The following is a 27,999-nucleotide window of genomic DNA, read 5'->3' as shown; positions in this document are numbered from 1 at the left end:
GCAAACCTGGTTTTCTGGAACCCTCCAGCGGAGGATGCCGGCCACCCCGGTGACCTCTTGGAGACTCCACATCCTGCTCTGTGGGATGGAGCCGGAAGCCCTCCCTTTCGAGTCGGCTTGTGGGCCAGAACCCGCTTCTGCAGGCTCCCATCCAGGGTGGCCTGTTGTGAACGTCCACATGCAGCGGTGTGGAAGATGCTAAGGTCACACCGTGGGTACCCCCGGCCTAGCTGCTGTGGCTACAGAACTCGGCTGCCCCTGGAGGTGGCCACTCTCACTCGCTCTCTGGGGGGCCTCGCTGTGGTCTGCTCACCTGCCAACTCTGTGGGCAGAGGAACCTCTTGGCTCTTCCTGGACATTTCTGCACACAGCGGCTTGCAGACGGGAGGGCTCTGTGGTGGGAGCAGGGCCGGAGTTCAGACTGCAGGGACCCCCTTTCCTGGGGCCTTTCACAGAATTGTCCCCCTGACCTGCATCATTCCCCGGCTTTCCCGCTGTTCTGACAGTTCCAGACAAGCTCCCTGCAGACCAGAGGTAAAGCCGAGGCCTGGGGGAGAAAGGGGATGAGGGGTGGGGAGGATACTCAGGGACAAGGCTGGCATCTTTCCCAGACCCTGGAAAGCGTCCTTTTGAAAGAAGAAGGGACAGGGCGAGACCAGTGGATTTTTGGAGTATTTTTTTAATCAAATAAAATCTCAACTGGAACCCCCAATTCTCAAAAGGAACCCCTATATATATAGCTGGTAGAGCAATTGCTCTACTTGAGGTCAGGCAGGGGCCAAGCCCTGCCCACGCCCCCTTGGCCTGGGGCTCAATGAAATTCAGCAAAGCAGAGAGCGAACATCAGAAGGCACTGCCGACCCCGTTACATCCCTCAGAGACCCCCCGAGACCAGGCCCGAGGTTGCCCACTGCAGGGCCAACAGCTATGAGGCCCAGAGATCATTCCTTGAGCCCACCACGTGGCGGGCATGACGCTGGGCTCTTCCCGACACTAGCTCACTCGATGCCAAGGGAGCCTCCTACAGGGAGCCATTACCTGCCCAGACTCCTGAGGGTCTGAGGGGTTAGGGCTTGTCTGAGTTCTCATAGCTGGCAGGCGGCACAGCTGGCCGGACCCTGAAGCCTCTGTGGGTCCACCTTCCCCTCTGTGCCCCCTCCCAGGTGTTAAACTTCTCTAGGAAACACTGTCGGGGATACTGAATCTGCCCCCACAATGGCATGTTCAAGTTCTAACCCTTGGTCCTGGGGTGTGAACCCATTTTAAGTAGGACCTATGAAGATGTTATTAGGTAAGGTGAGGGCAAACTCAATACACTGTGCAAATTAAAACATTTCTCACACATCAAATTGGCAAAGGTGTAAGAAAATATCCAGGGTAGGGGAGTGTTTCAGTTTGCTCATACTGCCAGAATGTCATATACCAGAAATGGATTAGCTTTTATAAAGGGGATTTATTAGGTTACAAATTTACAGTTCTAGGTCCATAAAAGTGTCCAAACTAAGGCACCAACAAGAGGATATTTTCACTGAAGGAAGGCCGATGGTGTCTGGACACCTCTGTCAGCTGGAAAGGCACGTGGCTGGTGTCTGCTGGTCCTTAGTTCCCGGGTTGGTTGCTTTCAGCTTCTGATTCCGGTGGCTTTCTCTTTAAGTGCCTGTGGGTTCTCACTTAGCTTCTCCAGGGCAAACCCTGGACTTCTGCTCTTAGCTTAGCAGCTCCAAACATCTTCCTGTCTGCTTCTCCAAGCGTCTGGATCTGTGTCAGTGCTGGGCTCTCTTAAGGACTCCAGTAAATTAACTAAGCTCCATCTTGAATGGGCAGGGTCCCACCTCCATGAAAATAAGCTAATCAAAAGGTCCCACCCACAATTATGTGGGTCACATCTCCGTGGAAACAACCTAATCAAAAGATCTCACCCACAATAGGTCTGCCCCTACAGGAGTGGATTAAAGAATATAATCTTTTATGGGGTAAAACATAACAGAGTCAAACTAGCACAGGGAGTATGCAAGAAAACAGATATTTCCTGGGCAGCAGTTGTCTGGAGCTACTGGGAAGGAAGACTCCCTGTTTTTCCAAGAAAACTCCCAGAATCCTGCCCTCCCTTCCTTTCTAGAAGGAATGAAGTACAGCTGTGAAATCTGGAAGTGCTGCAGCCATTTTGCCACTGTGAGGCTTGGTGTTAAGGATGAAATTGTTCTGAGGGAGAAAGATGGAAAGAAGAAAAGAACTGGGCTCTTGATGGTACTGTGGAGAACTGAATCTCAGCAACCCTGAAGCCCCGTTACCTCTGGACCTGCCATTTGCATATGCCAATAAATCCCCTTTATCATTTAAGCCAGTGTCTTGGTGTGTGTTCTCCCAGAAGCAAGCTTTGAGATAAGGATTCAGTGCAAGTAGGTTATTTGGGAAGTGATTCCAGGAAATACTTATGGAGGAGTGTGGAGGGGAGACGGAGGAGCGAAGAGTGTGTTATAAAGCCAATTTCCACTGTGGGCAACTGGCATGCACATGCGGGAACTAGGGGCCTCTGGGATGCAGCCTAGAACCTGCCTCCAATTTATCCCAGTCAAGGGCCGGAAGTTCAGTATTTCTGCAACTCTCCACCCTCCATCAGATGAGGGCAGCTTCCAGGGGCACTTCCAGTTTGCCTGTGTGTCGGCCAAGAGTGCTCCTGCAGCCAGGGAAAAAAAAAACAAACAAGCAAAAACAAAAACAAAAACAAAACCCCAAAGCAGAGACTCCTGGTGCTTGCAGAAGCAGCTTCCTGCTGGAGAATCAATGTTCAGGGGGTAGGGCAGGGCGTAGACAGCAGCTGCTCCAGCTGGTGTAAGCTGGTGGGCCTGCTGTTTGCAACAAAGTGTATCCGCTGTTACCCAGCAACCCCCTTTGTGGGGATCTGTCCTAAGGAAGCCAGTGGAGGGTGCTTCTCAATGCAGAATGGCTTGTGGTAAACAACTGGTAAACAGTCCTGGCACACACACCCTGGGGCAAATATTTACCTTTTCTGGGCTCCAGGATCTTTCTCTGTAAAGCAGGAATAAATCAGTGCCTGCCTCAAGGGGTAGTTGTGAAGATTAAATGCGGGTCACAAAGAGTAAACACACTTAAATGCTAACTGTTATTAAAATGAACACCCTGTGTAACAGCAAAAAATTGTAAATAAATATCCACCCACAGGGACTGGTTGAAGATATTCTAGTTATTCACACGGAATTATTACATGACCACGCACACAAAGACACTACACAAATTCAACCATTGTCACAGAAAGAGGTTCACGGTATATTGTTAAATAAACAAAGCAGATTACAGAAACGTAACAGACAGTTGTATCAATGTCAGTTTCCAGGTTTTGATACTGCATTACAGTTATATTAAATACTACCATTTGGGGGAGCTTAGGGGAGGATACACTGGCCCTCACTGTTTTTGCAACTTCCTGTGAGTCTGTAATTATTTCAAAATAAAAAGTTAAAAACAACAACAATGACAAAAAGAGAACCTGCAGAATGACCCCTTGCTGGAGATCTCGGCAGAATGTGTTTCTAGCTCAAGGCTATAGACCTTGGTAGTTGGAAAGGTTTCCTCTGGGTGTGTTAGTTTCCCGGGGCTGTCATAAGGAATTACCGCAAACGAAGTTGCTTAAAACAACAGGAATTTATTCTCTCCCAGTTTTGGAGGCTGGAAGTCAGCAGTCCCGGCGAGGGCAGGCCAGGCTCCTCTGGAGGCACAAACGGAGGACACGTCCCTGCCCCTGCCAGCGCCCGGGACCCTGGCTTCCTGGGCTTGTCCCTTCGTCGCTTGGATCACGGGGCCGTCTTTCCTCCGGGTTTGTGTCCAAATCCTCCTCTTCTTTACCAAGTCTTATTGGATTTAGGGCCCACCATAATCCATTATGCTCGTGTTAATTTAACTATTCCATCTGCAAGACCCTATTTCCAAGTAAGGTCACGTTCACAGGTACTGGGGACAGGAACTTGAACACATATTTTTGAAGGACATGCAAATGAACCCACAACACTGGGTAAAAAGATAATGTATTTTTTAGAGGTTTTCCTTTTTTTTTTTTTTCTTTCTGTAATGACCATACCTTGCTTTTGAAATAAGGAAAATAAAAACTTCATTTAGAAAAGAACAAAAAAGTCATATTTGGGGAAGAAGAGGCAGCAGTAAAACACGTGCAGAGAGGCATCAGATGACGGTGCTGGGGTGTTCTGGAGAGAAAGGGGCTGCTCGAGCAGGCAGGCATGCCAAGGGAGAGGCTGAGGCGTCCAGCTGCTGGGGGACAGCAGGCCGCGGAAGGTAGGGGCTCCAGCAGGGCGGCCAGGCATGACAGGTGCAGGGGCGGTTGTGATCTTATGTGCTTCATGTTGACCTGTGTCTTGAGGAATTTCCTGTCTAGCCCATCATGGGTTCAAACCAGCCCTGCCTGCCCTTTCCCAGCAGCTGCAGTCTGGGAGGGCTCACCACAAAACCATCCTTTTATAAATCCACTGCAAGCATGCCCAGGAGGCCAGGGGCTTAGAGCCTGGACATTTAGCAACTTCATGGCCAAACTGGCAGGCTGCTGGGCTGCTGCCCGTGCCAGGGCCTGGTTCACCAGCTGACAACTGCCCATCTGACTGTGACAACACTGCCTCCCCAGAACGGGGGTGGGTACAGGTTTAGCTACCCCCAGCCTCAGTTCTGAGACTCTCAGATCCCAGGGCTAAATGGGGCCTTAAAAGCTATCTGGTTTACCCTTGTGTCGGCTGCTGGGATCTTCTCTGTATAAGTCTCAACAGGTGGCCTTCCGGCTTCTACTTGTTCATCTGCAGTGCCCAAGCCAGTCACTCCATTTTTAGACAGCTCAAATTATCAGAAAGCTTTTCTTAAACCTCAAGCCCGTCTTCCCATAACTGCTACCCAGTGGTCCTGGTTCCAAGCAGAAGGCCATGTTTCACCATCAATCATTTAGATCTTTGAAAACATTCTCCTGTCACTGGTCCTTTCTCCAGGCTAAAGGGCTTCAGGGCCTCAGCTGTTTCACAGGCAGCACAAGTGGACACCTTCTTCTCCCTGAGATTCCACTGGAGCAGAATAGCCCTGTCTGTAGTTAGTGAAGTCCCCTCTGCCCTGCCTCCAGCCTTTTGCAAGTCTCCTCTTTCCTGCTGGGATAGTCCTGGTGGGTCCATTATTTGCCAAGCGTAGAGCTACCAGGAGAGGGCTCGCGTGTGCACTCATGCTGCTGGGCCACCCTTTCCATGCCAATAACGGTTTTTCCAAAGGAGAAGGTAATTAGTTCTTCCTTTTAATCTCACATCAATTGCCCCTTGTTCTCTTTTATGCTTTGATCAGCAATTAAAAGGGCCTTTCTAATGCCCGTGGCAGTTTTTGCCAGCCTTAGCTGGTTTTGGACTCCCGTCATACCAGTGGTTGTCCCAGAGATTCAGCCTGGTCCTGGCATGCTGCCCTTTCCCAGCCTTTCCCCATGATCAGGTTGGCCTGTAACTACCCTTGGCCCGGCTGGGGATGGTCTGGCTGTGGCCCATCAGGGACCCACATGACCCCTTCTCTTTGGATTCTGCTGCCTGCCTCATGCAAGCCATGGAGAGCCCACCAAGGCTGGGGGCTCAGAAGGGCTCTCGCCCTTGGGAGGGTCTCCTTGGTGGGCACAGTGGGCCATCCCTCCACTCTGCGGCTCCCCCCCCACTGTACCCTCTCTGCGAGTTCTTCAGGAGCCACCCCCTCTGTGGGGGGTCCCTCTCTTTACCCACCTGCCACTTTGGGTCCCACTCCTTCTCCTCGTGGCTTGCTGTGTGCTCTGCTACAGGTCAGGGTGGGGTGGGGACCCCATCCTGCCTCACACGCACCCCCTTTTTGACCCGAGCTCACTGAAATGATTCCCTGTGAGGAGTGGCCTCAGGTTCCTTTATTGTAAGGCCTAGGTTGCCCAGAAAGTCAGATCTGAAATGGCAGCGAAAACCAGGCTTTGTGCTGATTCAGGACAAGCTTGGGGGCGGGTGAAGCCTGGAGGGTGGAGCAGCAGGTGGAGTAGTCCTGAGTGACAGGCCTGCCGGCCAATGCCCCGTGCCGGGAATGATGGAGCAGCTGTCCACCTGGAGAGCAGAAACCAGGCCCTGCTTGGAGGAAGATCCAGGCACTCAAACCAAGCATCACTCCATGCACAACTTTTTGAACTGTTCCTTTTTTTAAAATGATTAATTTATTTTTAATTGTGGTAGAATGTACATAACATAAAAATAGTTTTAATGGAAAACTCTTTGAATTAAGTACATTGACAAGACAGTGTAATTTTCACCATTTCCAGACTATTTTCATCATCCCAAACCAAAATTCATGCTCATTTAGCAATAACTTCCCATTCCCTCCTCCGCCTACCCCTAGTAATCACTATTCTGCTTTCTATTTCTAGTAATTAACCTATTCTAAGTATTTCATATGAGAAATCATATAATATTTGTCCTTTTGTGTCTGGCTCATTTCACTCAACATGATGTCTTCAAGGTTCATCCGCGATGTAGCATGTACCAGCACGTCACTTCTTTTTACAGCTGAATAATATTCCGTTTAAGGATATTACACATTTTGTTTATCTATTCATCCGTTGATGGACACTTGGGTTGCTTCTACCTTTTGTCTATCTGAATAATGCTGCAATGAACATTGGTGTACAAATGTCTCTCCAAGTTCCTGCTTTCAATTCTTTGGGTTATATATCTAGGAGTGGAATTGCTGGGTCATATGGTAAGTCTGTGTTTAACTTTCTGGGGAATGGCCAAACTTCCACACTGGCTGCACCATTTTACATTGCCACTAACAATGTTAGGGGTTCCTATTTCTATATCCTCATTAATTCTTGTTATTTTCAGGTTTTAATAATAATAGCCATCCTAGTGGGTGCGAGGTGGTATCCCATTGTGGTTTTGATTTGCATTTCTTTAATGGCTAATGATGTTGAACATCTTTTCATATACTTATTGGCCATATGAATATCTTTTTTGGAGAAATGTCTATTCAAATCCTTGGCCCATTTTTTTTATGTTCATTTTATTGAGATATATTCACATACCATGCAGTCATACAAAACAAATCATACATTTGATTATTCACAGTACCGTTACATAGTTGTACATTCATCACCTAAATCAATCCCTGACACCTTCATTACCACACACACAAAAATAACAAGAATAATAATTAAAGTGAAAAAGAGCAATTAAAGTAAAAAATAACACTGGGTGCCTTTGTCTGTTTGTTTGTTTCCCCCATTTTTCTACTCATCCATCCATAAACTAGACAAAGGGGAGTGTGGTCCTTATGGTTTTCCCAATCCCATTGTCACCCCTCATAAGCTACATTTTTATACAACTATCTTCGAAATTCATGGGTTCTGGGTTGTAGTTTGATAGTTTCAGGTATCCACCACCAGCTACCCCAATTCTTTAGAACCTAAAAAGGGTTATCTGAAGTGTGCGTAAGAGTGCCCACCAGAGTGACCTCTCGGCTCCTTTTGGAATCTCTCTGCCACTGAAGCTTATTTCATTTCCTTTCATTTCCCCCTTTTGGTCAAGAAGATGTTATCCATCCCACAATGCCAGGTCTACATTCCTCCCCGGGAGTCATATTCCACATTGCCAGGGAGATTCACTCCCCTGGGTGTCTGATCCCATGTAGGGGGGGGGGGTGATTTCACCTTTCAAGTTGGCTTAGTTAGAGAGAGAGAGCCTTGGCCCATTTTTAAATTGGGTTGTTTGTCATTTTGTTGTTGAGTTGTAGGAGTTCTTTATATATTCTGGATATTAAACTGTGATCAGATATGTGGTTTCCAAATATTTTCTCCCACTCTGTAGGTTGTCTTTTCACATTCTAGATAATTTCTTTTGATGTACAAAAGTTTTTAATTTAGATAAGTCCACTTCACCTATTTTTTCTTTTGTTGCTTGTGCTTTTGCTCTAAAATTTAAAAATTTGTTGCCTACCACAAGACCCTGATGGTATTTCCCTATGTTTCCTTCTAGGAGTTTTATAGTTTTAGTTCTTATATTTAGGTCATTGATCTGTTATGAATTAATATTTGTATATGGTGAGAAGCAGGGGTCCACACTCATTCTTTTGCATGTGGATTTCCAGTTTTCCCAGCACATTTGTTGAAGAGATTATACTTTCCTCATTTAAATAAACTTAGCACCCCTGTCAAAAATCAACTGGCCATCGATGTGTGGATTTATCTCTGGACTTTCAATTCTGCTCCATTGGTCTATATGTCTATCCTTATGCCAGTACCACATTGTTTTAATTAATGTAACTTTGTAATTAAGTTTGGAAATCAGGAAGTGTGAGTCCTCCAACTTTGTTCTTCTTTTCTAAGATTGTTTTGGCAGGCCCTTTACAATTCCATGTGAACTTTAGGAACAGCTTTTTCATTTCTGCAAAAAGGGTGCTGCAGTTTTGACGGAATTGTGTTCAATGTGTAGATCGCTTTAGGCAGTATGGATATCTTCATACGAAGTCTTCCAACCCATGAACACAGGATGTCTTTCCATTTGTTTACGTATTCTTTAATTTCTTGCAGCAGTGTTTTGTGGCTTTCTGTGTACAAGCCGTTCACCCCTGTGCCGGTTTGAATGTATTGTGTCCCCCAAATGCCATTATCTTTGTGGTCTTGTGTGGGGCAGAAGTTTTGGTGCTAGTTGGATTTGCTTGGAATGTGCCCCACGCAGCTGTGGGTGATGATTTTGATGAGATGTTCCCATGGAGGCATGGCCCCGCCCATTCAGGGTGGGCCTTGATCAGTGGAGCCATATAAATGAGCTGACTCAAAGAGAGGGAACTCACGGAGTGCAGCTGGGAGTGATGTTTTGAAGAGGAGCAAGCTTGCTAGAGAGGAACGTCCTGGGAGAAAGCCGTTTTGAGGCCGGAGCTTTGGAGCAGACGCCAGCTGCCTTCCCAGCTAACAGAGGTCTTCCAGATGCCATTGGCCATCCTCCGGTGAAGGTACCCGATTGCTGAGGTGTTACCTTGGACACTTTGTGGCCTTAAGACTGTAACTGCTGAGGTGTTACCTTGGACGCTTTGTGGACTTAAGACTGTAACTGTGTAGTGAAATAAACCCCCATTTTATAAAAGCCTATCCATCTCTGGTGTTTTGCATTCTGCAGCATTAGCAAACTAAGACAACCCCCTTGGTTAATTTTATCTCTATGTATTTTATTCTTATAGGTGCTAATTGTAAATGGAATTGTTTTCTTAATTTCCTTTACAGAGTGTTCATTAATGGTGTCTAGAAACCCTACTGACTTCTAGGTGTTTATCTTGTATTCTGCAACTTTGCTGAATTATTTATTACTTCTAGTAGCCCTCTTGTGGATTCTTTGGGATTTTTTATATATAGGATCATGTTATCTATGAATAGGGATAATTTTACTACTTCCTTTCCAATTTGGATGCCTAATTCTTTCTCTTGACTGACTTCTCTGGCCAGAACTTCCAGTACAATGCTGAATAACAATGGTGACAGTGGGCATCTTTGTCTTGTTCCTGATCTTAGGGGGAAAGCTTTCAGTCTTTCACCATTGTGTATGAAATTTGCTGTGGGTTTTTCATAAATGCCCTTTATCATGTTGAGAAAATTCCCTTTAATCCCAAGTTTTCTGAGTGTTTTTTTATATCATGAAAGGATGTTGAATTTTGTCAAATGCCTTTTCTGCGTCGTTTGAGATAATCATGCAGTTTTTTCCTGCATTCTATTAATGTGATATATTTCGTTGATTGATTTTATGTTGCACCATACTTGCATTTCTGGAATAAATCCCACTTGGACATGGTGTATAATCCTTTTGATATACTGTTGGATTTGGTTTGCCAGGAATTTTTTTATCTTTTTTTTTTTTCCAGGGGAAAACGTGCATGCAACCCCCACCAACACAAATTATGCAGTCGAGTTTCCCGCAGGTGGGGAAATCGCAGGGGTCTGCAGGTCCCAGAGTGCAATGGATCAGCCTCGCCCTGGGAAAACCACCTTCATGATATGGTATCTCCCCTGCCGGGTGAGTATTGCCAGTATTTTTTGGAGGATTTTTGCATCTATATTCATAAGGGACATTCATCTGTAATTTCCTTTTCTTGTTCTGTCTTTATCTTGCTTTGGTATCAGGGTAATGCCAGCCTCATAGAATGGGTTAAGAAGTAATCCTTCCTCTGCTTTTTGGAAGAAAAGATTGGTGTTAAAGCTTCTTTAAATGTTTGACAGAATTCAGCAGTGAAACCATCCAGTCCTGGACTTTTTATTTGCTGGGTGGCTTGTCTTTTTTTTAATGCAGTTTTATTGAGATATATTCACACATCATACAAACCATCTGAAGTATACAATCACTGGCTCACAGTATCAACACACAGTTGTGCATAAAATCCCATGATCAATTTTAGATATTTTACTCCAGAAAAGAAATAAAAATAAAAAAGAAAACCCAAATTCTCCCTTACTCCTTATCCCCCTGTTCAGGTTTGCTAATGCTGGTGTTATGCAAAATACCAGAAATGTATTGGCTTTTAAAAAGGGGGTTTATTTGGTTATAAGTTTGCAGTCCTAAGGCAATAAAAGTGTCCAAAATAAGGCATCAACCAGAGGATACCTTCGTTGAGGAATGGCCAGTGGTGTCCAGAACACCTCTGTCATCTGGGAACACATGTGGCTGGCATCTGCTGGTCCTTTGCTCCTGGGAAGCATTGCTTTCAGCTTCTGATTCCAGTGGTTTTCTCTTTAAGCATCTGTGAGTTCTCACTTAGCTTCTCCAGGGCAAACTCTGGGCTTTACCACTTAGCTTAACATCTCCAAACGTCCTTCTGTCTGCTTCTCCAAGCATCTCTTAGCACCAGCAAGCATGTGGGTCTGTGTCAGCTCCAAAGCATCTCTCCAGAAGTCTCTCTCAGCTGCTCTGAGCTCCTTCTGTCTGTCAGTTCTCTTATAGTGATTTAATTTAGACCAACCCTAAATGGGCGAGGTCCACACACCCATGGAAATAATTCAATCAGAGTTATCACCCACAGTTGGGTGAGTCACGACTCCATGGAAACACTCAATCAAAAGTTCCACCCTAAGATTGGGTTAAAAGATCATGGCTCTTTTTGGGAGACATAATATATCCAAACCAGCACACCTCCACATTATTGACCCATAGTATTGATGTAGTATATTCATTATCGTTGATGAAAAAGTATTAAAATATTACTATTAACTACAGTCCACAATTTGCAATAGGTACATTTTTTCCCATATACCCCTCTATTACTAACTCATTAAAATAGTGTCATTTATTTGTTCTAGTTCATGAAAGAAATTTTTTATATTTGTACAGCTAATCATGACATTGTCCACCACATTATACATTCCCATGTTTAACATCCAACTTTTCTTCTGGTGACATACGTGACTCTAAAGTTCCCCTTTCCATCACATTCACACACCATTCAGCATGGTTAATTATTCTCACAATAAAATGCTACTATCACCTCTGTCCATTTCCAAATGTTTAAGTTCAACCTAGTTAAACATTCTGCACAAATTAAGCAACGACTCACTATTCTTTAGCCTCATTCTATATCCTGGTAGCCTATATTCCATATTTTATGTCTGTAAGTTTACATATTGTAATTAGTTGCTGGGAGGTTTTTGATAACTGATTCAGTCTCTTTATTTCGTATAGGTCTGTTGACATTTCCTATTTCTTCTTGCATCAGATTAGGTAATTTGTATGTTCCTAGGGATTTGTCCATTTCATCTAGGTTTCCTGATTTGGTGGCATGTAATTGTTCATAGTACACTCATATAATCACTGTTATTTCTATAACATTGGTCATAATGCCCCCACCCTCATTCTTGATTTTAGTTATTTGTGTCTTCTCTCTCTCTCTCTCTCTCGCCCCACCTCCCCAATCCCCTCCCCCCACCTCTGTCTGTCAGTCTGGCTAAAGGTTTGTCAGTTTTATTGGCCTTTTACAAAAACCATGTTTTGGTTTTAATGAGTCTATTATTTTCTTATTCTTTATTTAATTTTCTCTGCCCTAATTTTTATTATTTCTGTGCCAGTTTGAATGTATTATGTCCCCTAAACGCCCTTATCTTTGATGTAATCTTGTGTGGGCGGACCTATCCATGTTGATTAGATTGTAATTCTTTGAGTGTTTCCATGGAATGTGCCCCACCCAACTGTGGGTGATAACTCTGATGAGATAATTTCCATGGAGGTGTGGCCCCACCCATTCAGGGTGGGCCTTGATCAGTGGAGCCAAATAAATGGGCTGACAAACAGAAGGAACTCAGTGCAGCTGTGAGTGATGCTTTGAAGAAGAGCTACAGCCAAGAGGGACACTTTGAAGAAAGCACAGGAGCTACAGATGAGAGACAGTTTGAAGACAGCTGTCTCAAGAAGCTGAGAGGACAAATATCCCAAGTGCAACTAAGAGTGACATTTTTGAGGAATTGCAGCCTAGAGAGGAACATTCTGGGAGAAAGCCATTTTGAAACCAGAACTTTGGAGTAGATGCCAGCCACATGCCTTCCCAGCTAACAGGTTTTCCGGACAGCACTGGCCATCCTCCAGTGAAGGTACCTGATTGCTGATGTGTTACCTTGGACACTTTATGGCCTTAAGACTGTAACTGTGTAACCAAATAAACCCCCTTTTATAAAAGCCAATCCATCTCTGGTGTTTTGCATTCTGATAGCATTAGCAAACCAGAACACCTTCCTTCTACTAACATTGCATTGAGTTTGTTCTTCTAGTTCCAGTTTCTTTTAGTGTGAAATTAGGTTATTTATTTGTGATCTTTCTTCTTTTATAATGTAGGCATTTAGAGCTAACTTCCCTCTGAGCACTGTCTTCACTGTATCCCATCACTTTTCATTTGTCTCAAGATATTTCCTAATTTCCTTTGTGATTTCTTCTTTGGACCATTGGTTAATAGTGTGTTGTTTAATTTCCACATATTTGTAAATTTTCCAGTTTTTCTTCTGTTATTGATCCCTAGCTCTATTCCATTGTGGTCCAAGAAGACACTTTGTTATGATTTCAATATTTTAAAAATACATTAAGATTTGATTTGTGGCCTAACGTACAGTTTATCCTGGAAAATGTCCCATGTACACTGGAGAAGAACATGTTCTCTGCTGCTGCTGGATGTAGTGTTCCAAATAGGCTATTAGGTCTAATTGGTGAGTACTGTTGTTCAAGCCCTTTATTTCCATCTTGATCTTCTGTTTAGATATTCTACCAATTGTTGAAAGTTGTTATTAAGTCTCCAACCATTATTTCAGAACTCTCTATTTCTCCCTTCCATTCTGTCAATTGTTGCTCCATATATTTAGGGGTTGTGATGTGAGGAGCATATATGTTTATAATCATTATGTCTTCTTGTTGATTGAGCCTTTTACCAATATATAATATCCTTCTTTGTCTCTTGTAATCTTTCTTTTTTTGGCTTAATTTCTATTTTGTCTAACAATAATATAGGCACTCCAGCTCTCTTTTGATTACCATTTGCTTAGAATATCTTTCTTCACCCTTTTACCTCCAATCTCTTTGTGTCTTTGTACCTAAAGTGAGTGTTTTGTAGACAGCATATAGATGGATCATGCTTTTTCATCCTATCTGCCAATATCTGTCTTTTAATCCATTGACATTTAAGGTAATAAATGAGAATGAAGGATTTACTTTTGCCATTTAACTATTTGTTTTCTGTATGTCTTGTGTGTTTTTTCTCAATTATTCCATTACTGCCTTTTTTATGTTTAGTTGCTTTTCGGTAGTGTACCATTTTCATTCCCTTCTTTCCTTTTCTCTATATTTTTTAGTTATTTCTTTGGTAGTTACCATTGTAATTACAACAAACATCTTAAACTAATAACAATCTAGTTAAACTAGTACTAACCAAGTTTCAGTAGTATACAGACTGTCTACTCCTATATATTTTCTTCCCTCCCCCTTTATATTGTTATTGGCTCAGATTACATCTTTATATATTGTCTGCCCATTAACACAGATTTAAAATGTTACTTTACACATTTGCCTGTTAAATCATATATGGGGGAAAACAACTACAAACCAAAAGCATAATAATATAGGATTTCATATTTTCCTCTGCAGTTACCTTTACCCATGTTCTTCATTTCTCTCATGGTTTCCAGTTTCTGTCTAGTGGACTTTTTATTTCAGCCTGAAGGACTCTCTTTAGTATTTCTTGTAGGACAGGTCTTCTTAGTGGACTTTTATTTCAGCCTGAAGGACTCTCTTTAGTATTTCTTATAGGACAGGTCTTCTGGAAATGAACTCTTTCATCTTTTATCTGTAAATGTCTTAATTTCATCTTCATTTTTGAAAAATAATTTTTCTGGATATAGAATTCTTGGTTGTCAGTTTTTTTCTTTAAGAACTTTAAATATGCTATCCCACTTTTTCCTGGCCTCCATGGTTTCTGATGAGAAAATCTGTTGTTAATCTTATTGAGGATCCCTTGTATGTGACAAGTTGCCTGTCTCTTGCTGCTGTCAAAATCCTCTCTTTGTCTTTGGATTTTGATAACTTTGTTAAAATGTGTCCTGGTGTAGATCTCTTAAGAGTCTATTCTGCTTGGAGTTTGTTGTACTTCCTGAATGTGTACATTCAAGACTTTCTTCAGATTTGGAAAGTTTTCGGCGATTATTTCTTCAAATACATTTTCTGCCACTCTTTCTTTCTCTGGGACTCCAATGATGCAAATTTTAGTATACTGGATGGTTTCTTACAGGTTCCTCAGGTTCTGTTCATTTTTCTTTGTTATTATTATTCTTTCTGTTCCTCATTCTGGATAATATCAGTTGTCTTGTCTTCAAGTTTGCTGATTCTTTCTTCTGCCTATTCAAATCTGCTGTTGAATCCATCCAATGGTGTTTTCATTTCAATTACTGTACTTTGCAAGTCCAAAATATCTTTTTGGTTCCCTTTTATAATTTCCATCTCTTTATTTTGTTCAGATAACATTTTCCTAATTTCTGTTAGTTCTTTTTATATGGATTCCTTTATATATTTGAGACAGTTGATTTAAAGTCTTTGAGTAATAGTTCCAATGTATGAGCTTCCTCAGGGATGGATTCTGGCAAATTCTTTTTTTCTTGTGGGTGGGCCATACTTTGCTGCTTCTCTACATATTTTGTAATTTTTTGTTGAGAACTGGACATTCTGGGTATTAGTTTGTTATAACTCTGGAAATCTAGTTCTCCTACTTCTTTGGGAACAATAGGGGTACTTTTCTTTTTATTTTGTTTTGTTGTTTTTGTTTTGAGAACTGGAGCTATCTATTTGTGAGTTTTCCAAAATATCTTTGCTTTCACAAGGGGAATGGAAAGAGAAATGGAGGGGAGGTACATTTAACCTCCTGTTTACAGCCATAAATTTCATTAGAGCAACCATCAAGATCGAGGACATGACTAATTATTTAAGGGGTTCCTAATTTCACATAACATATATTCTGTCCAAGATAAACCATGTCTCACATTATTTTCACTTAGTTGTACAATCATCATCACTCTGAATTTTAAACAATTATCATAACCCAAAACACCCCAAAGCTTGTTTTGTGCCCCAGCATATGATCTATCCTAGAGAACATACAATGAGCACTAGAGAAGAATACATATCATAGTAATATGGGATGTCATGATCTACATATGTCTGTTTAGTCTAATTCATTTGTCACATTATTTAGGTTTGCAATTTCTTTATTGGTCCTCTGTCTTTGTGCCAGTACCATGCTGTTTTTGACTACTGTGGCTTTATAATAGGCTTTAAAGTCAGGAAGTATAAGTCTTCCCACTTTGTTCTTCTTTTGTAGAATGTTTTTGGCAATTCAAGGCCACTTTCCCTTCCAAATAAATTTGATAGCTAGCTTTTCCAAGTCTGCAAATTAGGTTGTTGGAATTTTGATTGGAATTGCATTGAATCTGTAGATCAGTTTGTGTAGAATTGACATCTTAACAATGTTTGGCCTTCCTATCCATGAACACTGAATATCTTTCCACCTATTTACATCCTATTTGATTAATTTTAGTAAAGTTTTGTAATTTTCTGTGTATATGTCTTTTATGTCCTTGGTTAAGTTTATTCCTAGGTACGTGAATTTTTTAGTTGCTATTGTGAAAGGAATTTTTTTTTCTTGAGTATCTCTTCAATTAGGTCATTTCTAGTATATAGGAACATTGCTGACTTTTGCCCAAAATCTTATATACCACCACTTTGCTGAATCTATTAGCTCAAGTAGCTTGGTCATTGATTTCTCAGGATTTTCCAAATATAAGATCCTATCATCTGCAAATAATGACAGTTTTACTTCTTCCTTTCCAGTTTGTATGCCTTTTATATTGTTGTCTTGGAAAATTGCTCTGGCTAGAACTACAAGCACAATGTTGAATAATAGAGGTGACAGTGGGCATCCTTGTCTCATTCCCTATTTTAGGGGGAAGGCTTTCAGCTTCTCACCATTGAGTACTCTGCTGGCTGTGGGTTTTTCATATATGCCCTTTGTCATATTGAGGATGGTTCCTTCAATTCCTACCTTTTGAAGTGTTTTTGTCAAAATGGATTGTTGAATTTTGTCAAATGATTTTTCAGCATATAGTGAGATGATCATTTGATTTTTTCCCTTTCGATTTGTTAATGAGTTGAATTACATTAATTGATTTTCTTATGTTGAACCTCTCTTGCATGCCAGGATGAACCCCACTTAGTTGTGGTGTATAGTTCTTTTAATGTGCCTTTGGATTCAATATGCAAGTATTTTGTTTAGGATTTTTGTGTCTACATTCATTAGGGAGATTGGCCTATAGTTTTCCTTTTTTGTAGTGTCTTTATCTTGTTTTGGTATTAAAGTGATGTTAGCTTCATAAAGTGAAATGAGTTAGGTAGTGTTCCTTTTTCATCAATTTTTTGAAAGTGTTTGAGTAGAACTGGTGTTAGTTCTTTTTGGAAAGTTTGGTAAAAATTCCCCTGTAAAGCCATCTGGACATGGGGTTTTTTTTGTAGAAGGCTTTTTGGTGACTGATTGGATCTCTTTTTTAGTGACTGGTTTATTGAAGTCTCCTGCTTCTTCTTGGGTCAGTCTAGGTTGTTCAACTGTTTCCAGAAAATTATCCATTTCCTCTAAATTGTTTAATTTGTTGACATATAGTTATTCATCATATCCTTTTATGATTTTTTAAATTTCTTCAGGATCCACAGTAATGTCCCCCTCTCATTTCTGATTCTGTTTATTTGGGTCTTCTCTCTTTTTGTCTCTGTCAGCTAAGTGTTTGTCAATCTTGTTGATCTTCTCAAATAACCAACTGTTGGTTTTATTTTTTCTATTATTTTTTGTTCTCCATATCATTTACTTATGCTTTAATCCTTGTTATTTATTTTCTTCTACTTGCTTTAACATTAGCTTGCTGATCTTTCTCTAGCTTTTCCAGTTGTTCAGTTAGGTCTTTGGTTTTAGCTCTTTCTTCCTTTTTAATCTATGTGTTTAGAGCTATAAATTCCCCCCTCAGCCCTGCCTCCACTGCATCCCATAGGTTTTAATATGTTGTGCTCTCATTTTCATTCATCTCTAGATATTTACTGATTTCTCTTGCAATTTCTTCTTTGACCCACTGATTGTTTAGGAGTCTGTTGTTTAACCACTGCGTATTTGTGAATTTTCTGGTTCTTTGGTGGTTATTGATTTCTAGTTGCATTCCATTATGGTCAGAGAATGTGCTTTGAATAATTTCAATCTTTTTAAACTTATTGAGGCTTGTTTTGTGCCCCAGTATATGATCTATCCTGGAGAACATTCCATGAGTACTAGAGAAGAATACATATCATAGTAATTTGAGATGTAACGATCTATATATGTCTGTTAAGTTTAATTCATTTATCACCTTATTTACATTTTCAATTTCCTTATTAGTCCTCTGGTTGTTCTACCTGTAGAAGAGAGTGGTGTACTGAAGTCTCCCACTGATTGTAGAAACGTCTATTGCTCCCTTCAGTTTTGCCAGTGTTTGTCTCATGTACTTTGGAACACCTTGATTGGGTACATAAACATTTGTGATTGTTATTTCTTCTTGGTGAATTGTCCCTTTTATTACTATAAAGTGTCTTTCTTTGTCTCTTATGGCATCTTTGCATTTAAAGTCTATTTTGTCTGATATTAGTATTGCTGTCCCTGCTTTCTTTTGGCTGCCACTTGTGTGGGATATTTTTCCCCATCCTTTTACTTTTAATCTCTTTGTGTCACTGGATCAAAGATGAGTCTCTTGTAAATAGCATATCATTGAGTCATACTTTTGAATCGATTTTGCCAATCTGTATCTTTTAATTGGGCAGTTTAATCCATTCACATTCAAAGTTATTACTGTGAAGGCAGTTCTTGAACCAACCATCTCACCCTTTGGTTTTTATTTGTCAGAGCTACTCCCCCACCCCCAACTCTCTTTTTTATCCTTTAAGTTACCCTTACTAATACTCTTCCATTCTGTGCCCTTCTCCAGACCTCTCTCTCCTTTCTTTTTTCTCGGACAGAAGAACTCTCTTTAGTATTTCTTTTTTTTTTTAATTCAGCTTTATTGAGATTTATTCACATATCATACAATCATCCATGGTGTACAATCAACTGTTCACAGTACCATCATATAGTTGTGCATTCATCACCCCAATCTATTTTTTGAACATTTTCCTTGTACCAGAAAAAGCAAGAATAAAAAATAAAAGTAAAAAAGAACACCCAAATCATCCCCCCTCCCACCCTATTTTTCACCCAGTTTTTGTTCCCATTTTTCTATTCATCCATACAGTGGTTAAAGGGAGTGTGATCCACAAGGCTTTCACAATCACACTGTCACCCCTTGTAAGCTACATTGTCATATAATCGTCTTCAGGAGTCAAGGCTACTGAGTTGCAGTTTAATAGTTTCAGGTATTTACTTCTAGCTATTCCAATGCATTAAAACCTAAAAAGGGTTATCTAAATAGTGTGTAAGAATGCTTACCAGAGTGACCTCTCAACTCCATTTGGAATCTCTCAGCCATTGAAACTTTGTTTCATTTTACATTCCCCTTTTGGTCAAGATGTTCTCAATCCCATGATGTCGGGTCCAGATTCATCCTCAGAAGTCATATCCTGCATTGCCAGGAGACTTACACCCCTGGGACTCAGATCCCATGTAGGGGAGAGGGCAGTAGGTTCACCTGCCAAGTTGGGTTAGTTAGAGAGAAAGGGGCACATTTGAGCAACAAAGAGGCACTCAGGGGGAGATTCTCAGGCACAACCACAAGCAAGTTTAGCCTCTCCTTTGCAGTAATAAGCTTCTTAAGGGCAAGACCCAAGATAGAGGTCTCGGCACTCCAAACCGCCAGTCCTCAATGTTTGTAAGAACATCAGCAACAATCCAGGTGAAAAAGCCCAACACCTCTACATCTTCCCCCATCTCTTCAGGGGGACTCTACATATATATTTTTATTCTGTGCCCAAATTACTTTGGGATGTGTCACTATTTCACACTAACCTATACAAACCTATCAGGTCTCACATGCTATTCAAAGTTCCATGTAATTATGTTATTTAAACAAACTGTAAAGTTAAATTGTTTAGGAAATATAGATCCTGCACCAACTAAACATCTTTTCCCTTGGTTTCACATGGAAGTTGGAATTTTAAAACATGGTCAATATTGTCCTTTACCCTTTGATCCAATTTGCCCTAACCCTAACCAGATCTGCTTCATTTATATCTCTAATTGAAGTCTGGACTCTTTTTCAGCTTCTTTAACAGTTGCTATAGGTGCTAATACTGACATTCATATCTGCCGAGTTCTGGCTCTGAGTTTCACTCTAGTATTTCTTGCAGGGCAGGTCTCTTGTTAACAAATTCTCTCAGCATTTGTTTGTGAAAATTTTAAACTATCTGTGCTGGTTTGTATATATTATGCCCCCCAGAAAAAGTCATATTCTTTAATGCAACCTTGTGGGGGCAGACATATTACTGTTGATTAGGTTGGAACCTTCTGATTGTTTCCATGGAGATGTGAGTGACACCTGTGGTTAGGATGTGACCTCTTGATTGAATGTTTCCATGGAAATGTGGCCCTGCTCATTCAGGATGGTTCTTTATTAGTTCACTGGAGTCCTATAAAAAGAGCTCACCAACAGGGACCTCAGAGGAACTGAGAGTGACATTTTGAAGAGGAGCTGCAGCTAAGAGGAAAAAACACCCCAAGAGCAACATTTTGGAGAATATCATTTTAAAACACAACCTGGGAACAAGTGGACACCAGCCACGTGCCTTCCCAGCTAACAGAGGTTTTCCGGATGCCAATAGTCATCCTTCAGTGAAGGTACCCTACTGTTGATGCCTTACCTTGGATACTTTGTGGCCTTAAGACTGTAACTTTGTAACCAAATAAACCCCCTTTATAAAAGCCAATCCATTTCTGGTGCTTTGTGAAATGGCAGCATTAGCAAACTGGAACACTCTCCCTCAATTTTGAAGGCGAGCTTCTGGATCAAGAATTCTTGGCTGGTAATTTTTCTCTTTCAGAATCTTAAATATGTCATATCACTGCCTTCTCACCTCCATAGTGCCCACCGAATAGTCAGTACTTAGTTTTAAGTGGTTTCCCTTGTGTGTGGCAAATCTCTTCTCTCTTGCTGCTTTTAGGACTTTCTCCTTCTCTTCAGCATTTGACAACCTGATTAGTATATGTCACAGAGTGGGTCTATTTGGATTTATTCTATTTGGAGTTTGTTGGGCATCTTTGATTTGCAAATTTATGTCATTTAGAAGAATTGGGAAATTTTCCCCAACTATGTCTTCAAATACTCTTCCTAGCCCTTTACTCCTCTCCTTCTGGGACCCCAGTGATTCTTTTATTTGTGCACTTCATATCGTCCATCATTTCCCTGAGATCCATTTCAAATTTTTCAATTTTTTTCACCATTTGTTCTTTTGTTGTTTGCATTCAATTTTCCTATCCTCTAGTTCACTTATTACTTCTTATGCCTCTTCAAATCTGCTGTTTTGTGTCTTTAGTATAGTTTTAACTTGATCAACAGTATCTTACCAGGCAAGAGTTTTTTGGAAAACAAAAGGCAATTTAGTCAAAAGATACAAGCTGTATATATCTGGGGAGGAAAACCAGTTATTGACCTGGAGCTTCTGCAGAGCCTACCCTCCTTGAGGATTTTTGCCAATGGAGGAATCACCTTAGACCACCTCAACTTGAGGCTTATTGCCAGCTTTGGCATGGAAGTGGCCAACACACCACATCCTGTTTCAGGCCCCATGGCAGATTTTGGAATGGCCTTATTGCAGGCTTTGGCCTGGAGAGTAGTGGAAGGTTATCAGTTGGCTATTTCACCAGATACAGAGGATTTCCCCATAAATTGGATGGGTGAAGAAGTGACAGGGGCCAAGCTTGGAATCACTGGCATGGGCACCATTGGCTACAAGATTGTTCAGAAGGCCAAAGCATTTGGAAAGTAGATTCTGTATCACAAAAGGAACCACAGGAAACTGGAGGAGCAAACTGCTGTTTGGGGCCACTTACTCTGAGAAGCTGGATGACCTGCTGTGGCAATCTAACTGCATGATGCTTCAGTGACTCTGGCTTTCCAGACTCAGAAGCTCATTGAGAAGGAGTTGAAGCTGATAAAACCCACTGCCATTCTCATCAATATCGGCAGAGGTACATTAGTTGATCAAGATGCCCTGGGCAAGGCACTTCAGGCCGGGACCATTAAAGCTGCAGAACTGGATGTAACATACCCAGAACCCCTGCCAGGAGATCATTCTTTGTTGAAGTTGAAGAACATCATTTTGACACCTCACATTGGAAATGCTGCTCATCAAGCCAAATGACAAATGATGGAAAATTTGGTTGAAAGCATTCTGGCAGATCTCAATGGCCTTCCCATTCCTAATAAAGTGCTTCTTAAATGGAAAAAAAAAAAAAAAAGTGAAAAAAAAACAAAACAAAACAGTATCTTTAATTTCCTAATTTCCATAAGATCTACTCTTTTTTAACTTTACTCTTTCAAATTCTTCTTTATGCTCTTCTAGAGTCTTCTTGATGTCCTTTATGTCTTTATCTAACCTATTGAAGTTGTTTTTGGGATTTGTGTGTACTTCTTTGATTAATTGCTCCAAGTCCTCTGTCTCCTCTGGCTTTTTAATTAGGTCTTTTGGCTTGTCCATATTGTCTTTCATCATCATGTGCTTTGTGATTTTCGTTGGCTTCAGGACATTTGCTTATCTTGATAAGGTTATTTTGGGAAATGCAGGTTTTTTGAACATATATATATATATATATATGTATATATATTTGCCCACAGCTAGCTGGAGTGCACTTTCCCTGACTTCCCAGCAGATGGTGCTCTTGAGCCACCTCTCGCCCTCAAGCTAGCTTTTCTCCAACTTTGCCTGTGCACTGGGTAGGGTCCAAACCAGGTGGAAATCCAATCAGTACACCAGTTCTCCCTGTGCACTGGGGATTGCCAGCCCTGGAGGTGTGGCATGGTTCCTATGCAGTTTGGCAAGGAATCTGCTTAAGGGCACTGTGGGTCTTATGATTCCCAGGCCTCTGAGTGGATCACTCTTGGGCTTGGGACTGTGCATCTCACCCCCCAGCCCAAAGATGCCCTGCTCCCTGCCTGCCATGCACCCTTGAGCCTCTGGGGTGTTGGAAGGGGTCCTGGTGCTTCCCTGTGACCCGCTTACCCATCACAGCCTCTCGCCCTTGCACACCTTGGACTTCTGTGGATGGAGAGTAAATGTGGTCAACACTGGTCCACTGTTTCCTGGGTTCTTTCATGGGAGCTCCCAGCCGTGTGACTGAGGATTATCTCCCCAGTTAATTGCTGAGATGGGTGTACCGGAGTGGAGAGCTACTCAATGTCTGTCTTGCCGCTACCAGCCCCCACAGTGATCCCAGCTGAATAAACTCACCCTGTCCTTTGATATGCAGTTCCTCTGCTTTTTCATCCAAGTCCCCACCACGTATTATAGAAGTCCCTCTCTGGCCAACCACACCCTGAAACTACTGTCCTGGGCATTCTCTGCCTTTTTTCTAGTTTCTTTCATGGAGGAGAAGTTTGCTCTGTCTCACTTAATTCCGTCATCTTCCAGGCAGTCCCTTGTTGTGGTTTTGATTTGCATTTCCCTAAACGTTAATGATATTGACTATTTTTCCATGTGCTTATTGGCTCTTTGTATATCTTCTTTGAAGAAATGTCTATTCAAGCCCTTTGCCCATTTTTAAATTCAGTTCCTTGTCTTTTTGTGTTGAGTTGTAGGAGTTCTTTACAAATTATGGATATTCAACCCTTATGAGATATGTGATTTCCAAATATTTTCTCCCAGTCTGTAGGTTAATTGTTACTTTCTTGATACACAGAAGTTTTAAATTTTGATAAAGCCTGATTTATCTTTTTTTTTCTTTTTTCTTTTGTTGCGTGTGCTTTTGGTGTAAAGTCTAAGAATCCATTGCATTCTACAAGATCATGAAGGTATCTTCCTGTTTTCTTCTAGTTTTATGGTTTTAGCTTCTGTATTTATGTCATTGATCCATTTTGAGTTAATTTTTTATATGGTGTGAGGTAAGGTCCATTTTCATTCTTTTGCACATTGATATCCTGTTTTCCTAGCACCATTTGTTGAGGAGACTATTCTCATTGAGCGGATTTAGCACCCTTGTGAAAAATCAGTTGGCCATAGATGCATGGCTTTATTTGTGACCTCTCAATTTTACTCCATTGCTCTATATGTCTGTTCTTGTGCCAGTATCACATTGTTTTGTTTCTGTAGCTTTGTAATAAGTTTTGAAATTGGGATGTGTGAGTCCTCCAATTTGTTCTTTTCAAGATGGTTTTGGCTATTTGGGACCCCTTATTCTTCCATATGAATTTAATGATTGGCTTTCCCATTTCTGCAAGCAGGGCTATTGGCTCCTCATACAATTTAATAGGCTTTGCAACAGCAGTTATAAATGTTATATGTTGCAGGAAGGTTGTAATTAACTGCAATTATCTCTAATGACCTCAGTGTCTCTCATCTCCACACACCCTTTACCTGGAAGACATCTTGCTACCTGACATGTGACTCATCATGACTTGACATGCTGCCAGAATGACATTTCTGAGCCCAGGCTCATCCCTGGATCTATCTTGAGGCTGCACAGGATCTGAGCTAATCAAGAACAGAGATGAGACCAGAAATCAAGTCTGATCCCAGCTGGCGACTGTTATGCTGTACCTGGTGCTGCACTGTGATGACATAAAATTCAATGGCAGATAGAAAGATTATGAAATCCTTGCAATCAGACTTAAGATAATTGACAGGATTTCTGAATCCTGTTTTTTCCATGCTCCCCTTCTTCAGCGGAAAGTTAAATGAACAAAGACTTACGCCAAGATGGTGATTCAAAACCCCAGCTAACACTGGAGTGATTGATGCCTGGGTCTCACCCCCAGAGATTGGTCCGTATGGGAGGTGCAGTCATTAGTGATTATAATGTGCAGTCGGGGCTGAGAAGTTCTGAGTCAAGTGTTACCTCTGGATTTTGGTCCTCCTTTCAACTTTGACATGTGTTACCACCATGGAAGATACCATATATCACCCAACTATCTCCCTTCCTTCACTCCTTCATGGTTCCTTGACTTTCCCACCCCAGGGGCCATTCTTTTCTCTTTAACCTTGTTGTCTTCTCCCATGCTCGCCCTCTGGCCTTTGCCATCAACCTGGAATTCCCCTCTTTCTGAAATCATGAACCTACAGTCCTTTCCTGCCATGCCTCTTCTTCTCTGACTCCTACACTATCTGCTGTTGTACCTCATTAGGCTTCCAGGGCCTTGAACCCTTTCTGTTACTCTGTTCTGATTCACCTTTGTCCCTGCCTACCTTAGGCCCTCTTGTCAATCATTTCAGCTACCTGTTACCAGCACCCTTCTCCGCTTGTTCCCTCTATTTCAAGCCTCACCAGCCCTGCCAATTTCTGAACCTGGAGATCCAGACTGGAATTTTTCCTTCCTGGTTTGAGTCAACAAGCTTGACTCTTGGCACTCCTTGGAGATGCTTTTGTGCAGGCATAGCTGGTTTCCATTACCCACCCTGCAGCTCTTCCAAACCTTTACCCTTCCCTATAAACAATTCAGATTTTGTGGGGAAGCCCTTTCTAAGTATGACTCAAACCTTAGAAACCATAATAAGAAAGATTGATAAATTTGAATACATAATAACAAGATACTTGTTATTAGGCAATACAAGAAGACAAGCTAGAAAACAATACTTACAACTCTACTGGTCCATGATTTCAGTGACACCAAATGAAAGTACTTGGCACTCCAGCAGATCAGAGCAAAAGATTTTCCATAGAAGATAGTGATTACTAGACAGAGAGAGCTACAAAAATCAGTGAATCATGATCAGAATCCTTACTCACACAGTCCAGAGGGACAAGACACAATAGAACTGGACAGGTGATTAACCACAGCAAGTAGGAGGCAACTCTAGCTCCTCTCACTGGAGGAAAGTATAAATACTTGCGATACTCTCATAGTACCTGGGCTTCTTGCGCCCTAGAGGTTTCATAATAAGCTATATAGACAGACACTTGGAGGTAAGCTTGCCCGTATACAATGTGCTTTCTTGTTAAGAAGATACAACCTGCCTTGATGGCCTTGTTCATCCTTGATCCAAAAGAGGTCTTGTCCCACAACTTTGAGTAAAACACTCTGGACTCCTTGCTAGATTGTGTTGGTTCCTGTACTGGTCAAACTCATATCATAAAGGGATAATCACCCTAATATATTAAGACCTCCTAGGGAAAAAAAAAAAAAGACCAAATGAAGGTGTCAGGGATTGATTTTGGTGATGAATGCACAACTATGTAATGGTACTGTGAACAATCAAATGTATGATTTGTTTTGTATGACTGCATGGTATGTGAATATATCTAAATAAAATGAATATTAAAAAAAAAAGAGACCAATATGGTCATTTGAAGCTGTATGTACCCCAGAAAGACATGTTCTTAAATTTAATCCATTTCTGTGGGTGTGGACCCATTGTAAGTAGGATCTTTTTACAAGGCTACTTCAGTTAATGTGTGACCCACCTCATTCAGGATGGGTCTTAATCCTATTACTGGAGTCCTTTATAAACAGAATGAATATACACACAGAGAGAAACAAAGAAATATATAGAGAGAAAGCCAAGGGAGCAAGAAGCTGAAATCAACAAAACCCAGAAGAGAAGGGAGAGACCAGCAGGTGCCCACCATGCGGCAGAGGAGCCAAGGATTGCCAGCAGCTGTTCTGGGAAGAAAGCATCACCTTGATGATGCCTTTATTTGGACATTTTCTTGGCCTCAAAATTGTAAGCGAATAAATTCTCATTGCTTAAGCCAAACCGTTTCATGGTATTATTTTGAGCAGTCAAGGAAACTAAAACAACCAACAACCCAATAGAAAAATGGGCAAGGATATGAACATAAAATCAAATGCAGTGTTGCTGATGTTCTCACAAACATTAAGGACTGGCGGTTTGATGTGCCAAACCCTCTATCATGGGACTTACCCTTATGTAGATTGTTACTGCAAAGGAGAGGCTAAACCTGCTGATAATTGTGCCTAAGAGTCTCCCCCTGAGTACCTCTTTGTTGCTCAGATGTGGCCTCTCTCTCTCTCTAGCTAAGCCAACTTGGCAGGTGAACTCACTGCCCTCCCTACTACATAGGATCTGACTCCCAGAGGTGTAAATCTCCCTGGCAACATGGGATTTGACTCTAGGAGATGAATCTAGACCTGACATTGTGGGATTGAGAACTTCTTGACAAAAAGGGGGATGCAAAATGAAACGAAATAAAGTTCCAGTGGCTGAGAGATTTTAAATGGGAGTCGAGAGGTCACTCAGGTGGGCATTCTTATGCACTACATAGATAACCCTTTTTAGGTTTTAATGCACTGAAATAGCTAGAAGTAAATACCTGAAACTATCAAACTGCAACCCAGTAGCCTTGACTCTTGAAGACGATTGTATAGCAATGTAGATTACAAGGGGTGACTGTGATTGTGAAAGCCTTGTGGCTCATACTCCCTTTATCCAGTGTATGGATGAATCAGTAGAAAAAGGGGACAGAAAACTAAATGAAAAATAGGGTGGGGGGGATGATTTGGGCGTTATTTTTTACTTTATTTTTTATTCTTATTTTTACCTTTTCTGGTACAAGGAAAATGTTCAAAAAATATATTGGGATGATGAATGCACAACTACATGATGGTACTGTGAACAATTGATTGTATACTTTGTATGACTGTATGGTATGTGAATATATCTCAATAAAATTGAATTAAAAATCAAATGCAAACTGTTTTTAAATACGTGAAAAAAAAATTCAACTTCATAATAGGAATGACATTGAGATACAGTTTTTACCTATTAGCAAAAATCTGAATGTTTGATAATACACTTTTTGGTGGGGCTTTGAGGAAACAGGCACTATTATACATTGCTGGTGAGCATATAAATTGTCAAAACTCCTATGGAGCCAGGCACAAAAAGGACAAATACTGTATGATTCCACTTACGTGAAATAGCTAGAAGCAAATTCGTAGAGACAGAAAGTAGATTAGAGGTTACCAGGGGTTTGGAGGTCAGGACAAATGGGGAGTTATTGCTTAATGGATACAGAGTTTCTGTTTTAGGTGATGAAAAAGTTTTTATAATGGATAGTGTCAACAGTAGCACAACATTGTAAATGTAACTAATGCCACTGAATTGCACACTTAAAAATGGTTAAAATGACAAGTAACACCAAAAGGGAAAAATGCCAAACTCCTAAGGAAAGCAATTTGGCAATATTTATCAAATGCATCTACTTTTGACACAGCCCAGCAATTCCACTTCTGGAAGTTTGTCCTACAGATACGCTTGTACACATGTGATGATGAGT

General features: G+C 41.2%; 1 protein-coding gene, 1 non-coding gene and 1 pseudogene across 2 annotated transcripts in view; 1 reads left to right on the top strand and 2 right to left on the bottom strand.

Moving 5' to 3' along the window:
* The first annotated feature begins 34 nt into the window (after positions 1-34).
* LOC119543860 lies at positions 35-21,983 on the top strand (annotated as a pseudogene).
* LOC119545054 lies at positions 9,901-10,063 on the bottom strand. Its single transcript, XR_005219031.1, has one exon. It is a non-coding gene; the product is annotated as a U1 spliceosomal RNA (small nuclear RNA).
* Positions 21,984-25,307: 3,324 nt separating the features above from the next.
* The window catches only part of EIF4E2 (eukaryotic translation initiation factor 4E family member 2), a 34,085-nt gene continuing 31,393 nt past the window's right edge, over positions 25,308-27,999 (bottom strand). Inside the window, exon 7 of the mRNA XM_037849614.1 lies at positions 25,308-25,448. Coding sequence (XP_037705542.1) covers positions 25,322-25,448 — 127 coding nt within the window. The 3' untranslated portion in view covers positions 25,308-25,321. The remainder of the gene's footprint in view (positions 25,449-27,999) is intronic.

Source organism: Choloepus didactylus, chromosome 9, assembly GCF_015220235.1.
Source record: "Choloepus didactylus isolate mChoDid1 chromosome 9, mChoDid1.pri, whole genome shotgun sequence".
In the NCBI taxonomy this organism is placed as follows: Eukaryota; Metazoa; Chordata; class Mammalia; order Pilosa; family Megalonychidae; genus Choloepus; species Choloepus didactylus.
Note: the sequence above shows the minus strand (reverse complement) of the source record. Positions and strands in the feature narration are given on the sequence as shown.